Genomic DNA, 17,123 nt, shown 5'->3' on the forward strand with positions numbered 1-17,123 from the left:
TTTTTTTTTGAAAAACGAAGGAAAATACACTTAGTTTCCAAACAAATATCAAAGAATGCCTTTGCAAATTTTTTTTTCAGCTTCATATAAATTAAAAATCAAATTCATGAATAGATACAGTGGCGTACCAAAAAAAATTATTTCGCGCTGCCATATTATGATAATCGGTTAAAATGAGGTTACCTAAAACCTCTAAATGTGCGTACAATATGGGCATCAAACAATAGAGGAAGATCACAGGTTTCATTTGAATTTTGTGATATTTCGATAAATTAATCGATAACTGAGTTATCGGTCAAAATGTATTTGCTCCAAAATCTTTAAATTTACCTACAATATGAAATACTTTTAGCTAAAATTTTAAACCTTTTACACGGGTTAATCAGGGACTCAAACCTTTTGGTGCAATTCGGTTTATCTATTCGCTGACAGGTGGCGCAAAGTTTTCGTGTGTACTGCGATGCTTTGGTAGGTGTGCGATTGGTTGTCGTACACATACACTAAATAAAATAAAAAAAAAAAAATAAGGGCCACTTTAATATAAATACGCATCCCGAACAACGTCGGGTACCCTGCTAGTTAGTTGGTTCAAAATTGATTTAGCTATTTAAAGCAACAGCAACATTTTTCTAATTTTAACTATATTTAATGGTTTTTACTTATTCAGCAAGGGAGAGACAGTTGAAACAAGTTCTGAATTTACTCCGTTTTTGCATTAAAATAGGACAAGCCCTTTATTTCGATCAACCCATGCTAAATACGTCATACTAAGCAATTTCATATATATAAAATATAAGAATGATTAACTAGTCAAAATATTTAATAAATAATTGAACAGTTCACAAGAGCGTCGTATTCGTTAGAATGTTTGAAGCCGTTTATTATTTCCATGGTTTCCCATATAAAATTTGATTAGAATATGGCAGAAAAAAGGAATAAGGGACCTTGTGAATTGTATAAATATAAAATACAAATTATAAATAAATATCATTATGAACCAATTATTTTCTCTCTGATTCCTTATCATCACGCTTCTTATCCGTTCTAGAAGTCGTCGCCATCTTACTATCCGTAGTACTGTGGCTACTTTTAGTAGACGGTGTACCAGTATGGTTATCGCTTGGTTGCTGCTGTGGTATTTGTACAGGTGATGCCAAGTTCAAACCTGAAGCAATCAATGCAGGCAACAAATCAGCTGTAGCACTTGTTGCCGTATATACATTTTGCATAATACGTTGACGTTGTCGCTCATGACGTTGGCGTTCACGTTCTTCACGTAACAAATCGAAATCATCTTTCTCCCTCTCGCCTTCTTGTTCGGAAAATGTTGTAGACCTAGCAGTACTGGCATATGAACGAGGCCGATCACGTTGAACTTGTGAGTTTCGCGATTGTTGTGGGATATTTTTATCGATCGTCTTAGTGGATCGTGCGGCACCGGAGTATTTATTGGTAGTAACATGCCTCTCGGTATCGGAAGATGACTGTTTGTTGTGGCCACGGCTGGAACCAGAGCTCGTGGAGATAAGTGTATGGCTGATAGTTGTTTGAGAATCATCCTTCTTATATATGCGTCTTAATGTAGAATCCATGCGCGAAATACTGCTATGTACACTTGAGTTCATAGGCATATTGTCACGTCGCTTCCACACAAAATATGCCGCACCGTCAGACTGTAGTATAAATAATTTAATTGATTCTAACTTGCTACAGCATAATTTTTGATATATAAAAATTTTTAGTTATGTTACGATACAAGAGAATCCTGAATGTAAGCATAAGGTGTAAAGTTTAAGCGTTATCGTAGTTCTTAAAAGTAGAATAGAAATGAAGGCGTTGTTGTTGCTGTAGTGATAAGGACACTTCCCCAAGGCCTTGGGGTAGTGGCATACTGTATGGGGGAATAAAAAATGAAAGCGTAGCCTGTTATGTATAGTGTAGGTATAGTGTGTGATATTGGTTTGCTGTATGGAGAATACAAAATGTTACGTAGTCTGGAGTGTAGGGGAAGTGCGTAGTGTAGGGGAATTGCGTAGTGTAGGGGTGGGATGTGTGATATTTGAATACGAAATGTAAGCGTAATTGAAGTCATAATACAGTGTTATTTTAGAACAATGTACGTGGAAGAGTTGATATGAGCGAAATCAGACATGGCAGGAAAAGAAAACAAAGGAAGGTAAAGAAAGAAAATGAAAAAAAGGAACAAGAAAGGTAAGGAAGGTTAGGTTAGGTTGAGGTGGCGGCCCGAGGGCAGACTTAGGCCAGTAGTATTAGGCTCCTTGTGATAAAACGAAAATACACCGTTATTTTTCCTCTTCGAACCATTTTGAGGACCTCATGAAAGCTATCAAGTCCTTGACGTCATGCTCCACAACCCGGCTCAGATTATGTAGAATTGGAGCACCCAGAAAGCGCTGCCGTTCTCCGCTTAGTGCCGGGCAGTTGAAGATGAGGTGAAACACCGCTTCCTCCTCCCCATCCTCTTTACAACTCCAGCAGCATCGACGATAAGGCGCTCCTAACCTTTCTGCATGCCTACCTGTGAGACAATTACCAGTTAGTGCCCCACAAGTGTGGAAATTGTATGCCTTCTTAGGTTGTATTTGTGACGGGATCTTTTAGAATCCCATTTAGGCCAGGTTTCTTTCGATGTTCGACACCCCGGTGTTTGCAGCCATCCTTCGTCGGCTTGACGTGGATGTGCTCTTTTAGCATTAGCTTGCATATGGACAGGGGCACACCTAAGCGTTCTTGGCCAGGAAGAACCTGCCTGGTTGTACCCTGCCCAGCGAGTTCATCTGCAATGCTGTTTCCCTCGATGTCCCTATGTCCAGGGACCCATGTGAATGGTACACGATTCTGTTGAGCCATCTCCTGAAGAGATCGGCCACAGTTTAATGCTAGTGCAGAACTGAACGAGTAGGAGCTAAGAGATTTTATGGCAGCTTGACTGTCGCTTTGCGGCCACCGTGGTGTGATGGTAGCGTGCTCCGCCTATCACACCGTATGCCCTGGGTTCGCACCCCGGGCAAAGCAACATCAAAATTTTAGAAATAAGGTTATTCAATTAGAAGAAAATTTTTCTAAGCGGGGTCGCCCCTCGGCAGTGTTTGGCAAGCGCTCCGGGTGTGTTTCTGCCATGAAAAGCTCTCAGTGAAAACTCATCTGCCTTGCAGATGCCGTTCGGAGTCGGCATAAAACATGTAGGTCCCGTCCGGCCAATTTGTAGGGAAAATCAAGAGGAGCACGACGTAAATTGGAAGAGAAGCTCGCCGTTATATCTCTTCGGGGGTTATCGCGCCTTAAATTTATTTATTTATTTTTGGCTGTCGCTGAAAATAAAAAATTCCCTAAAAAGTCCCTCTCCTAGCTGCGGCTTCCATTATTGCTGCAACACCTGCCTGGAATAAACAAAGTTAAGGACAGGAAAGCAAAAACTTATAAGAGGGGCGAAAAAAGTAAATACTGGGGGTCAAAACCGGAGCCCAAACCGAAACCGGACGGTGTGCTATCAATTTTTCATCGCAGTTTTAGTGGTTGTTATCGATTAGCTATCGGTTCGTTATAGGTGTGTGATCGGCGACTTAAAGACAAGTTATAGATATTTCGTCGAAGTATTATAAACTTGCTATCGTTAACAAAGGTGAGCAATACGCTACTGATTTCATCGACGGGTAACGGTTTGTTATCGAAAGGCTATCTATACTAAAAATATTTACGTCAAGATATCGACATGACATCTAAAAGTTATCGATATATTATCGATTTAATATCGAAAAATTGTCGATTTTTTACAAAAAAGTTGACGATACGTTATCGATTTGACATCGAAGATTTTTCGCTTTTTTATCGGAAACGAAGAAAAGGCCGTGAAAACCAAAACTCGACGATAACACAGCAATGACTTATAGGTATCGGTTGGTATTTATTTGTGTTTGGTTTACTTGCCTCCGTTGTGGCCTAAATTCAACTTCTGAGCGAGATCTAGTTAACTGGAAAACCTTAGTTTTCTAGACGTCCTCACGGCTTTTTTAGTAGTGTTTTACTATGGAAAATTTTTAATATGATAGATGTAAACATATGAATCACTGATAGGGGACGAATGAAATGAGGAACCTGGATCACCTATTGAGGTAAAATTGATCTATTAGGCGATAATCTAAGATAATACGGGAGTTCATGCTTTCTTTCTAAGTTATTGCTGTTATATATTTTTTAAAGGGCAGATAAACAACATACTCTCTATACCAAGAAATAATCGCAAGGATAGGCGTCGTATATATTCTGAATTATACGAAAGCTCTTGAGGTCGTGTAACTCGACTGTAACCTAGACAACGCCATGTAAAACATTTAGGGTGAAAATGCATATACAACAAGTAAAGGTGTCTAAGTTCGAGTGTAACCGAACATTATATACTCAGCGTGAACTTTAATTGTACATTTAATTTCAGATAAACTACTTTTCTACATAACACGTGGAACCGCCCGTTTAAAAAAAATGTCTCCCCATTTCCTTTTACAACAAACCGAACATTATATACACAGCGTGAACTTTAATTGTACATTTAATTTCAGATAAACTACTTTTCTACGTAACACGTGGAACCGCCCGTTTAAAAAAAAAAATGTCTCCCCATTTCCTTTTACAACAAACCGAACATTATATACACAGCGTGAACTTTAATTGTACATTTATTTCAGATAAACTACTTTTCTTCATAACACGTGGAACCGCCCGTTTAAAAAAAAATGTCTCCCCATTTCCTTTTACAACAAACCGAACATTATATACACAGCGTGAACTTTAATTGTACATTTAATTTCAGATAAACTATTTTTCTACATAACACGTGGAACCGCCCGTTTAAAAAAAATGTCTCCCCATTTCCTTTTACAACAAACCGAACATTATATACACAGCGTGAACTTTAATTGTACATGTAATTTCAGATAAACTACTTTTCTACATAACACGTGGAACCGCCCGTTTAAAAAAAAATGTCTCCCCATTTCCTTTTACAACAAACCGAACATTATATACATAGCGTGAACTTTAATTGTACATTTAATTTCAGATAAACTACTTTTCTACATAACACGTGGAACCGCCTGTTTAAAAAAAAAATGTCTCCCCATTTCCTTTTACAACAAACCGAACATTATATACATAGCGTGAACTTTAATTCTACATTTAATTTCAGATAAACTACTTTTCTACATAACACGTGGAACCGCCCGTTTAAAAAAAAAAATGTCTCCCCATTTCCTTTTACAACAAACCGAACATTATATACATAGCGTGAACTTTAATTGTACATTTAATTTCAGATAAACTACTTTTCTACATAACACGTGGAACCGCCCGTTTAAAAAAAAAATGTCTCCCCATTTCCTTTTAAAACAAACCGAACATTATATACACAGCGTGAACTTTAATTGTATATTTAATTTCAGATAAACTACTTTTCTACATAACACGTGGAACCGCCCGTTTCAAAAAAAATGTCTCCCCATTTCCTTTTACAACAAACCGAACATTATATACACAGCGTGAACTTTAATTGTACATTTAGTTTCAGATAAACTACTTTTCTACATAACACGTGGAACCGCCCGTTAAAAAAAAAAATTCTCCCCATTTCCCTTTACAACAAAACTTTATAAGTGAAATATCATTGATTCAAAACTTTGTTAAGTTATAGCTTATTATTCTAGTCTAGGACCCTTTTTTTTTTCTCGGACGTTGTGGCAGCGCACTGCCCTCAAGTGGCCCGATGAAACCGGCTAATCCTGTTTTTGTTTTTTTTTTTTTAATTCATACATACTATTTTTTTTTTGTATCCTAATTCTTATTTATGTGTTACTTATAATTATTTTGTTACCGAGTCTTTGAGAGGCAGTGGCTTCTTAAGCGCCGAGATGCAAAACCGCTCAGCTACAGAGAAACTCATCAGCTGAGAAATATAGATTCACAAAATACAATAGACTAAAAGTATAAATATAATTTTTTAATTATTAAGAGAAGATAGAACAGTATTTTTTATGGCAAAGAGCGAGTCCGAAACATCAATTATTCTCGAGTGAGAAGTATAATCTTCACACAAACATAGAAAAGGTTCGTGTAGTTGGAAATTGCTTCTGCATTGTTTAAGAATTATAGGTTTATAATGCCTTGAGACTCGGCATGGGACATTCAAGTTTACTTCGTTCAAAAGACATGGGCTTGAAATCGATCCATTTAAAAGTCTAGCCATAAATAGTACACCTAGCATTTCTCTACGACTTGCAAGTGTAGGAAGATTTATTAGTTTTAATCGATTAGTGTAAGGAGGAAGATTATACGGAGAGTCCCATTGAAGATTTCTCAAGGCGAAAAGTAAAAACTGTTTTTGAATTGATTCTAGTCTATCCACATGAACTTGATAACGCGGATTCCAAATTATCGATCCATATTCTAATATCGGCCTCACCAATGATGTAAAAAGGGTTTTTGTAACGTAAGGATCACTAAACTCTTTTGCCCATCTTTTCACAAATGCTAAAACTCCTCTCGCTTTATTGACTGTGATATTAATATGAGGGTTGAAACTAAGTTTGCAATTCATTGTAGCTCCCAAGTCTACAAAAACATCAACGCTTTCCAGAGTTTGGCCATTAATTGTGTAGAAAGCTGGCTGTATGTTCCCACGTGAAAAACACATGAGTTTACATTTTTCTATGTTGAGAGGCATAAAATTCGCATTACACCAAGTAACTAAACGATTTAAATCTGCCTGGAGTACAGAACGTTCTTCAACCGACGCGTATGACTTAAAAAGTTTTACGTCGTCGGCATACATTAAAATTTTAGAATATTTTATAGTTGTGGAAACATCGTTTATAAAGATCAAAAACAGAATAGGACCGAGATGGCTGCCCTGAGGCACACCGGAGGGAACATCGATGACATTCGAACAAATGTTTTTGAAAGTGACTCTTTGAGTTCTACCGCAAAGATAGGAGGAGATCCAGCGAGTTAGGCCAGGTTGAAAACCAAGCAATTCGAGTTTATAAACAAGTAATGAGTGGCGTACTTTGTCGAATGCTTTGCTGAAATCAGTGTATATAACGGGATAGCGGAGAGCTTTGCTATTCCACGATAGTTTTCAATAGACGACTTGCTTCCTTTTTATGGAGTGGGATAAGAAAAGATTCCTTCCAAGCCGTCGGGAAAATGCCATTTTTTAAAGAGAGGTTAAACAGATCAGTAAGGGGCTGGTAAATGTATTCCGCAAATTTTTTAAGAAAACATGTTGGGATCAAATCGGGACCGTATTTGAAGGATTCTTTTAGGGTCTTTAGATGTAGTAGAACATTTTCAGGCAGCAAATGTGGGGCATATATTGAGTTACTAGAACGGAGCTCATACGGATAATTTGTAGGTGATGAATCAACCACAGCAGAGTAATTAGAGTGAAAGAATTGAGCGAAGAAGTTTGCAATCTCTTGATCGTCGCTGGAAATGCTATTTCTAAACTTCATGGCAGAAAGAAACCCGTTAATTCTTCGTTTAGAATTTACGAAATCATAAAAAGACTTCGGGTGGCAAATAATGTTTCTTTAATTTTACATATGTAAGCTTTATAACACTTTTTATTAAGTTCAAAATACTTATGACGGAAAATAGCGTACTGTGCATAATGAGAATGTAAACCGGTTCTCTTATATAATTTGAATAAACGTGATTTCTTATTTTTAAAGCTTTTAAATCTTTAGTAAGCCAGGCTTGCACTGGTTCAATGTACGAGCATGTGTGTTTGGGCACATGTTTTTCAAATAAAGTATATAGCAAGACGCCACCTCTGGTCCTATTTAAACGATCACTTCTATAGTTCTGATACTCACCGCAAAAAATTTCGGAATTTAAAACATTGGGTTTCAGCCATGTTTCGGTAAAAGCAATAATATTAAAGTTACAGTGAATGGTTTTCAAATATAAGTCAGTTAATTTAGTATTTAAGCCTCTAACGTTTTGATAGTAAATGCTTAAGCAAGATGTTAAATTAAGTTTTTTGGTTCGGAACTTTGAGGAGGAATTTTTGCTACATTTTGAGTAATCTCAATAGGGTTATGCACAATTTCGCGAACAAAAGCCCCTGGCGGCCAAAATGCGCTGTCCAAAAGTTTATCACAATCTTTTGAGTAGACATCAATTCTAAATGAAGAAATGTTTCTTTCGTAATTAAATTTAAATTTTCTTAAAGTCATGCCGTCAGCCTTAATTTTCGAAGTGACATAAGACTTGATATCCTCAACGGAAGTGTCTTTGTCAAAGCGAGATACAAAAATCGATTTTTTGAGCGGGACTACAACCAGCTTCTTAGCCGGTGCTTCTGAATAAGAAGTCACAGATTGAGAAGTTACAGTTTCAGAAGTTACAGTTTGAGACTCTAAGGTTTTTTCCGCGGCCTTAGAAGTGGATGGAACCACAGCTTGCGGATTAGGGGAAGCCAAGTCTATGAGCTCCACTTGCGGAAGATTAATGTTAAGATTCAAAGCGTTATCTGAGTCTTCAGAGTGTTTTTGTTTATTATCGCGGTTGTCTTTATTTCTATTTAAACAATGCGGTAACTCATCCAAACACTTGAAAGATTTGAACACGATAGCTTGTTGAATTGAACCTTTCTGTGATTATAGAAAACTCTTTAGCAATTTCAGAAAACGCATTTCGTGTTTGTCTAAACAGTTTAAATAAGTCAACCTCAGTTGATCTGCATTTAATGCATGACCAGCGTACTCCCTTCTCCCCATCATTGACAGTGTCAACAACTCTAGCCGTCAGTCCCGCGCACTTTCCATGGGCGAGCCCATCGCAAAGCCAGCAAGAGACAAAACGTTTGGATTCGCTTTTTACCTGACAGTTTTTGAAAATGCAAGTCATTTTTTATAGAAGTTAATGAAAATAGACTAGTACAAGAATATAGAAATGGTAAAGATATGTTTGTAAATTACAAAGAAAAAACAGTTGAAATAGCACTGAGAATGAGAAAGTTTATATATAAAGCAACTCTGAAAGTTTGGGAGCTTAGCGGTAGCTAGCAGTTTTAGAGTCACTGTCACTTGACACTTAAAAGCAGGCATGCTTAACGAACGAAACGATATCATTTCGTTACGATAATCAACGTTAATAAACGAAACGAAGTGACTTCGTTTCGTTTATTAGCGTTGATTATCGTAACGAAATGATATCGTTTCGTTCGTTAAGCATGCCTGCTTAAAAGCGACGCAAACAGCTGCGAAGACAGTAAATTGCGAGAAAAACAAAAAGTGTGCGCACAAAAACAATGGCAAGGCGAAAAGGTGCCAATCAAAATTGCAACAAAAACACAAATGCACAATGACTCGGCAAACACAAAATGAATAATAAGAAATTGATTTAAAACTTTAAAAATTCACAAAATCTTTACTTTTCAAAGCAAACCAATTGTATTAAAATGAACTATAGGTTTTCGCACTTATTATTGTCACAAACTAGTATTACAATTTAGATATTATAATTTAAAACTCGCAAAATAAACACTCGCAAAATAAAATGCAACTTCACAGCTATAATGACGTTTGCGTTAAAACTTGTTTTATGTCTAAGTTGCCGTGGTCTTTAACCGATCCCGTCCATATATACTAGAAATATTTTTTGCTATAAGGAAAATATGTGTACACAATTTCATTACGATATGTTAATTTTTCTTCGAGTTATGGCTCCCGAAATATAGAAAATTGCTTAGTAATAAAAGGGGTGGTGCCACACCCATTTTCAAAAATTTTAGTGTTTTCCAATATAATGTTATAATTCAATTTAAAAAGTAAAATTCTATTGATACAAAGCTCTTTTTCGCTAATATATAGCTTATTATTTTCGTCTACGACCCTTTTAAAAATCTTTTATATAAAAGTGGGCGTGGTCTTTAACCGATCTCGTCCACTTTTTCTAAAAATATTTATTGCTATTGGGACCCATTTTTATTACGATCCGTTAATTTTTCTTCGAGTTATGGCTCCCGAAACATAGAAAATAGCTTAGTCATAAAAGGGGCGGTGCCATGCCCATTTATTAAAATTTTAAGTTTTTCCTAATTATTGTTATAAATCCACTTGGGAAGTGAAATACCATTGATATAAAGCTCTTTTTTGCTAAGATATAGCTCATTTTATTCGCCCCCGACCCTTTTAAAAATCTTTACATAAAAGTGGGCGTGGTCCTTAACCAATTTTTCTCCAAAGCATTCCTTATAATAAAGGCAACCTCTCTGCCGAATTTTGTTACGATATGTTTAACGATTTTTGATTTATGATTAATAATATTTGTAAAATTGATTTTATCACAAGTGGGCGGTGCCACGCCCATTTAAAAAAAATCGAATTTTTATGAAGTCTCAATATCAGTCCACACGTCAAATTTCAACATTCTAGGTGTAATATTTACTAAATAATCTGGTTTTTTGTGTTTCCAAAATGTTATATATATAAAAAAGTGGGCGCGGTTATCATCCGATTTCGCTAATTTTCAAAACCAATCTATTCTGGGTCTAGATAAACTCGTGTACCAAATTTGGTGAAGATATCTCAATATTTACTCAAGGTATCGTGTTAACGGACAGACGGACGGACGGGCATGGCTCAATCAAATTTTTTTTCGATACTGATGATTTCGATATATGGAAGTCTATATCTATCTTGATTCCTTTATACCTGTACAACCAACCGTTATCCAATCAAAGTTAATATAATCTGTGTGCAAAACTCGCTGAGTATAAAAATAACGTGAACAGTTTCGTTACAATCCACCTTCTTACCCTATTTCTTCCCTATATATACCGGAATGTATATATCTAATACTGATGAACAGTCTGAGTTCGAATGTATCAAAATGTGTCTCATTACCTTCTGAAAATCATCAGGATACGGTAGTCCACCAGGTAAAACTCCATCCCAGTATTGATCTTTCACCAATTCTGGATGCTCGTGGTGCATTTCATCCACAATAAAATATGAGACTTGTAAGTTTCGATCTATCATCCAGTTCACCTGAAATAGATAAAGAGATGTAAAGGTTTATTTTAGCTTAAGAAACCTTAGTACGTATTTAGTACCTCAAAATCATCATCATTATCCCCAAATGGATTCATTAGTGATTCTGCCACTTTCAGCCATCCCATATAAAAGAAAAATTGTAGAGTTGTAAAAACAGGCACATAATAATCTATCCAATCGAAATGCCCATCGGAATCGATATGTTTGGCTACCCACTGCTGACCGATTAACGCCGCCAAGAAATATGAATACACGGCTAATGTTACCACCTGAGTGTACACTAACGGTATTGGAACAGAATCATAATGCAATATGACTGCACACTTATTACGAAATGAATCCAATTGATCGAAGATAGTTTTAAGTGCAACATCATCCCGAATGCGACCTTCTTTACGTGCTCGGGAAACAATGCTCGCGGCCCACACAAGCGGTACCCAATGTTTGCGATGCTTCGGTGATTTTTCATCCATTGCAATTAATACATCCTTTTCATTCTCCGTCAACATACCGGCATCAACCAAAGAGTCCATTGTTGGAAAACGTTTTTTAACACTTGGTGCAACCATAGTAAAGATCATTGTGAGACAGAGACAGACATAACGCATCACTGTACGACGCATTATACGACCACGTTCATCTTGTCCCACGAAGAGTGTACTCACATAGACTGCGAGTGGATCAGGCCATGGCACAGTGATGTACTGAGCCCACCACCGTTGCATGACGACTGCAATATAAAAGCCGAGCACAAACGAAAGCGGTATAAGCGTGCTGGAACTGTGACAATAGTGTATGAGGAGCTCAAACAGGCTATGACGAGTTACAGGCATGGTTGGATGAAGAAACATACAATATAGAAGAAAATTTTGAAAAGTTTATGTGAGAGCTGGGAAAGTTGAGTATTTATGTTGTTGTTGTTGTTGTTGTTGCAGCAATAGTGCCACTCCCCGAAGGTTTCGGGGAGTGTTATCGATGTTGATGGTCCTATTCGGATGCCGATCCGGTACGTTCCGGTAACATGCACCATGAAAGTACTAACCCGACCATCTCGGGAACGATATAGTATGACCTAATGAAACATTCTAGGCTATATCACCCACCTACCCGCTAGATCCATGAAGAGTTTGGGGTCACCAGAGCCTCGGCTGCGAAAGAAACAGGGTTCGCCGCGGAAAGTGAGGTTGACAATTGAGTAAGAGAAGCTATATTTTGCGCTGGCAACCCCTTGAAAGGGTTGCGCTACAAACCCCCTTAAATGTTTGGTATTTTAGTCGCTACTTACGACAGGCATACCTGCCGCGGGTACATTCCAAGCCACCTAACTCGCTGCGGGGTTGACTATTTCTTGTGATGGGCACCATGCAATACATACATATGTGCATATGCCCAACTGTATGACAAATATCTGCATATCTTGGTACTTTCATTTCTTCAGAGTACTCTTTTGACGGATTGCATTTTGTTACTTACTGCTTTTGCTCAGGTCCCATAACAAATCGGTAAATTAAACCAAAAAAGTAATATAATACCAAGAACGCAGCCAAGTCCATCCAAATAATTTTGTAGATGCTTCCCCGCCAGCGTATCAAAAGCTTGAGAAAACAATTAAAAGTACTGGTCGCCACTTGAGCCTGGTAGGATACAGTCATTCTGGCTGAACAAATATATATTTTTAATTATTATCAAATAAATTCAGCATCTACAGTCCTTATAACTTTTGTGTTTAAACAAATTATTTTTGAAATAACTTTTTATATTCAATGAATATTTTTGACAGATTTTTAAAATGAATTAACCAAGTGCATGAATGATTTTTTTTGATATAAAATTGTGAGCCCTCGGGGAAATTTTACCCGTTTTGGAAAAATAGGAGTAGAAAAAAAATATCTTGCTACGAAAGGCATTAGAAAAATTACTTTTTTCAGCATATAAGTGCCACCTTATGCCAATACAAAAGGGGATGGATACAATGGACCAGTGCGAATTTTCATTAAGTTTAGCATCGAGTAAAAAAAAATTTAATTTATCCACTTGAACAATGTTTTGTACATTTAGAATACTATTGTTTTAGCGAAGTTTTTACATATGTAAATAAGGAATAATACGACAATTTTGGTGTTCTTGTTGTAGGAATGACAAAAACACTGCTCGAAAGTCTTCAGTACCGCTTCAAGGGTAAAATCCTAGGTTGGATATTTGAATACAAATAGTTTGTTTTAACAAAGACCTGTGTAAATTTTTTTGGGAAAAAATTTAACATACATGTAAAATAGAAACATTAACCATATGAGCGTTATAGTTTAGCAAGGTCTTACTTATGGAAGCCAACAGCAAAGATACCCAAATGATGAATCTCTGTTCTTATGGTCTATCAAGAATCATCCAATCATACCTTGATATATTACGTTCGTAGCTCAATGTGATATCAAGAACATTGCTGGATGTTGGACCCATGTATATAGGGACATTTCCCCCCTTGGCTATCTGCAAATTGGTTTGCAGGATGTAACAAAAACGCGATCCTGGGGAAGATTCACGATAAGAGAATCGACACTCACCATATTTTCGTCGACTTCAAGGCAGCGGCGGCTACCGTGGTGTGCTGCTTGCGTGCTCCGCCTACCACACCGTATGCCCTGGGTTCGCACCCCGGGCAAAACAACATCAAAATTTTAGAAATAAGGTTTTTCAATTAGAAGAAAATTTTTCTAAGCGGAGTCGCCCCTCGGCAGTGTTTGGCAAGCGCTCCGAGTGTATTTCTGCCGTGAGAAGCTCTCAGTGAAAACTCATCTGCCTTGCAGATGCCGTTCTGAGTCGGCATAAAATATGTAGATCCAGTCCGGCCAATTTGCAGGGAAAATCAAGAGGAGCACGACGCAAATTGGAAGAGAAGCTCGGCCTTAGATCTCTTCGGAGGTTATCGCGCCTTACATTTATTTATTTTATTAATCAAGGCAGTTTTTGAGAGCGCGAAAAGAAGTTGCTTGTATGCTGCTGAATTTGAGTTCCCTGTAAAGTTAAAAAGGGTCTGCCAAATGACGTTGGGAAACACCACCAGCTCCGTGAGGATTGGGAAGGGCCTCTCCAAGCCATTCGAAACCTAACGAGGCGACTCCCTTTCACGCGATTACTTTAACCTTCTCTGGATGAGATAAAGAAGCAAAAAAGTGGGTCTTGCCGTAAATGAGGACAAGACGAAGTAATTGCTGTCATCGGAAGATTTATGGCCCTGTACGTCATACTTTAGGCGATTATAGAAGGCGGTAAATTGATGAGCTGCATGAGCTTTATGCAGATATGACGATAGTACAGTGAATAAAAAACCAAAGGCTGCGCTGGCGAGGTCACGTTATGAGAATGGACGAAGACACTCCGACAAGTATTACAGTCGGCACCGCAGTTTGGAATCAGAGGAAGTGGGAGACCTCCACTAAATTGGGAGAGGCAGGTGGAGGAAGCCTTGACCTACCTTGGTGCTCTCAATTGGCGTCAGTTATTGCGAAACTGGGATAGCTGGCGTGACTTTTTCCGAAACGGTCGAAATCGCTTAGGCGGTTAAGCGCCATATAATGATGATGTTGGGTATATATCAGAAGCGAACGATTCGGACCATTATAGCATACATATGTATATACCCTATACAACCTCATGTTCATATAAGAGGTTGATTGCCATAGCTTTATCATGCAGACAATACGAAACATGGGACTTGTGTGAGGATTAGCGACATATTATTTATTTTATATTTATCGAAAATATCATATGTACTCTATATATTACATATTTTATACGACCGATTATTTGGCTATTGCAAATGGCATAGTTTTCACTGCTCAGCTCAATCCATGAAAAATTATTAATTAGTAAAGTACAGGCGTTCATCAGATCATCGATGTGGTTAAAAATATGTAGTAAAAAAGGTCGTTCCAGTTTCTTCAAAATAAAGCACTTTTGTTGTTAAAACAAGATCCGAAAATAAGACGCCCCCGGTTTGCATCCATTTGGTGACCCTGTGGTAAATTTTACAGTGTCAATACGAAATTTAATGATGATATGATATTTTATTAGCATACGTAAAAGGTTATTTTTATAGATATGTATATACATATGTGCTTAGAAATCCTTTGGTACAGTAGCTTGTGGTGTCGTATAGTTTTCCTGCTGAAATGTAGGTCACTCTGCGAACAAAACGTTCGTGCTTATTATAATTCAAGTTCCTTGTGCTGAAAAATACTTGCGTATGTATATAAGTACATACATACGTATGTGTATTCCCCCAATGCCTTAAATGTCTTTTTTATTTATATTATGCTAATGAAATTTTAGTTTAATTGATACTGCTTTACGTGTATACAAGCATATGGACTGCATTATGTAAAAATTGGCATAAACATAAGGAATACAACGGCAGCCCTGCTGCTCTGCAGATACCCTGCAGCCAAAAGCCAGACTACTCAACAAACATTCTAGTTTATTGATTAGAATATTGTGGGCTAACTCATATCTACTACTTAGTGTTTGAATTGTTCCTTGCCAAGAATTTTGAGGATATTTTGATATTCACTTTATAATACTCAGCTGAGCAGAGCTCACAGAGTATATTAATTTTGTTCGCATAACGGTACCCCGTAACGCCATAAACAAATCGAGATAGATATAGACTTCTTTATATCAAAATGATCTGGGCAAAAAAAGAAATTCATTTAGCCATATCCGCCCGTCCGTCCGTCCGTAAACACGATAATTTGAGTAAATTTTGAGGTATCTTAATACAATTTGGTATGCAAGTCCCTGGGAACTCTTCTCAGATTGCTTTTTAAAATGAACGAAATCGGACTATAACCACACCCACTTTTTCGATATCGAAAATTTCGAAAAACCGAAAAAGTGCGATAATTCATTGCCAAAGACGGATAAAGCGATAGAACTTGGTAGTTGGCTTGACCTTATGACGCAGAATTGAAATTTGTAAAATTTTGGACAATGTGCGTGGCACCGCCCACTTTTAAGAGAAAGTAATTAAAAAGTTTTGCAAGCTGTAATTTGGCAGTCGTTGAAGATATCATGATGAAATTTGACAGGAACTTTACTCCTATTACTATGTGTGTTCCAAAAAAAAAAATTTGCAAAATCGGATGACGAACACGTCTTTACTATATAAGTAAATTATGTCAACATTCAATTCCAGTAATGATATGGTGCAACAAAATACAAAAATAAAATAAAATTTCAAAACGGGCGTGGCACCGCCCTTTTTCATTTAATTTGTCTAGAATACTTTTAATGCCATAAGTCGAACAAAAAGTTACCAATCCTTGTAAAGGACATATCTTCTATGACGCTAACTGTTTATGTGAAAATGGGCGAACCATTTCTCCTTCCGCTCGGCCGTTAACACGATAACTTGAGCAAAAATCGATATATCTTTACTAAACTTAGTTCACGTACTTATCTGAACTCACTTTATCTCTCTTTCTGTATTAAAAATGGGAAAATCCCACTATGACCACGCCCACTTTTTCGATATCGAAAATTTCGAAAAAAGAAAAAAATGCCATAATTCTATACCAAATACGAAAAAACGGATGAAACATGGTGATTGGATTGGTTTTTTGACGCAAAATATAACTTTAGAGAAATCTTTGTAAAATATGTGTGACACCTGTGAACTGGCTGCTCGGAATTTTCGAGTCATTCGGGATATCAGTCACAGAGCGGTGCATGCTAGCTTTTAGCCTGGTGCTACGCTCGTCGGATTGGGGTGGTTATTGCTCGCTACTAACATATCCATATCATTACAATAAAAAAAAAGCATGCACTTGAAACCACTAAAACCCGACGACAGCAAAATAAACCTGCCTCCACTACAAACCCAAGATTACCCAAATTAATTAAACGGACGGACTAACAAAAAATGGCGAAACCTCTACAACTTACCTGAGAAGCCATACATCCGCTTCTCTACTCTTCCCTACCCAACCAACAAGATATACTTACGCTATCACCGAGCCCAACCAAACTTACGAACTTGAGGTTTAATCCATCTCA

At 37.3% G+C, this 17,123-nt stretch overlaps 1 protein-coding gene across 1 annotated transcript; it reads right to left on the reverse strand.

Moving 5' to 3' along the window:
- Nucleotides 1-1,001: 1,001 nt before the first annotated feature.
- Nucleotides 1,002-12,724, reverse strand: LOC137254175 (bestrophin-4-like). The gene is made up of 4 exons (XM_067791906.1): nt 12,546-12,724; nt 11,132-11,885; nt 10,878-11,066; nt 1,002-1,673 (listed from the first exon to the last, which is right to left on the reverse strand). Exons 1-4 carry the CDS (start codon nt 12,722-12,724, stop codon nt 1,002-1,004), a joined length of 1,794 nt encoding a protein of 597 aa, XP_067648007.1.
- Nucleotides 12,725-17,123: the final 4,399 nt, after the last annotated feature.

Source organism: Eurosta solidaginis, chromosome 5 (assembly GCF_040869045.1).
Source record: "Eurosta solidaginis isolate ZX-2024a chromosome 5, ASM4086904v1, whole genome shotgun sequence".
NCBI classification, from domain to species: Eukaryota; Metazoa; Arthropoda; class Insecta; order Diptera; family Tephritidae; genus Eurosta; species Eurosta solidaginis.

Excerpts from the sequence above, each read along its gene's own strand:
- LOC137254175 (XM_067791906.1), bottom strand. The coding sequence starts at position 12,724 with ATGACTGTATCCTACCAGGCTCAAGTGGCGACCAGTACTTTTAATTGT. Across the intron at positions 11,886-12,545 it reads ATGGGACCTGAGCAAAAGCA|CCTGTTTGAGCTCCTCATAC; the intron begins GTAAGTAACAAA and ends AACTCGTCATAG. Across the intron at positions 11,067-11,131 it reads ATAATGATGATGATTTTGAG|GTGAACTGGATGATAGATCG; the intron begins GTACTAAATACG and ends TATCTATTTCAG.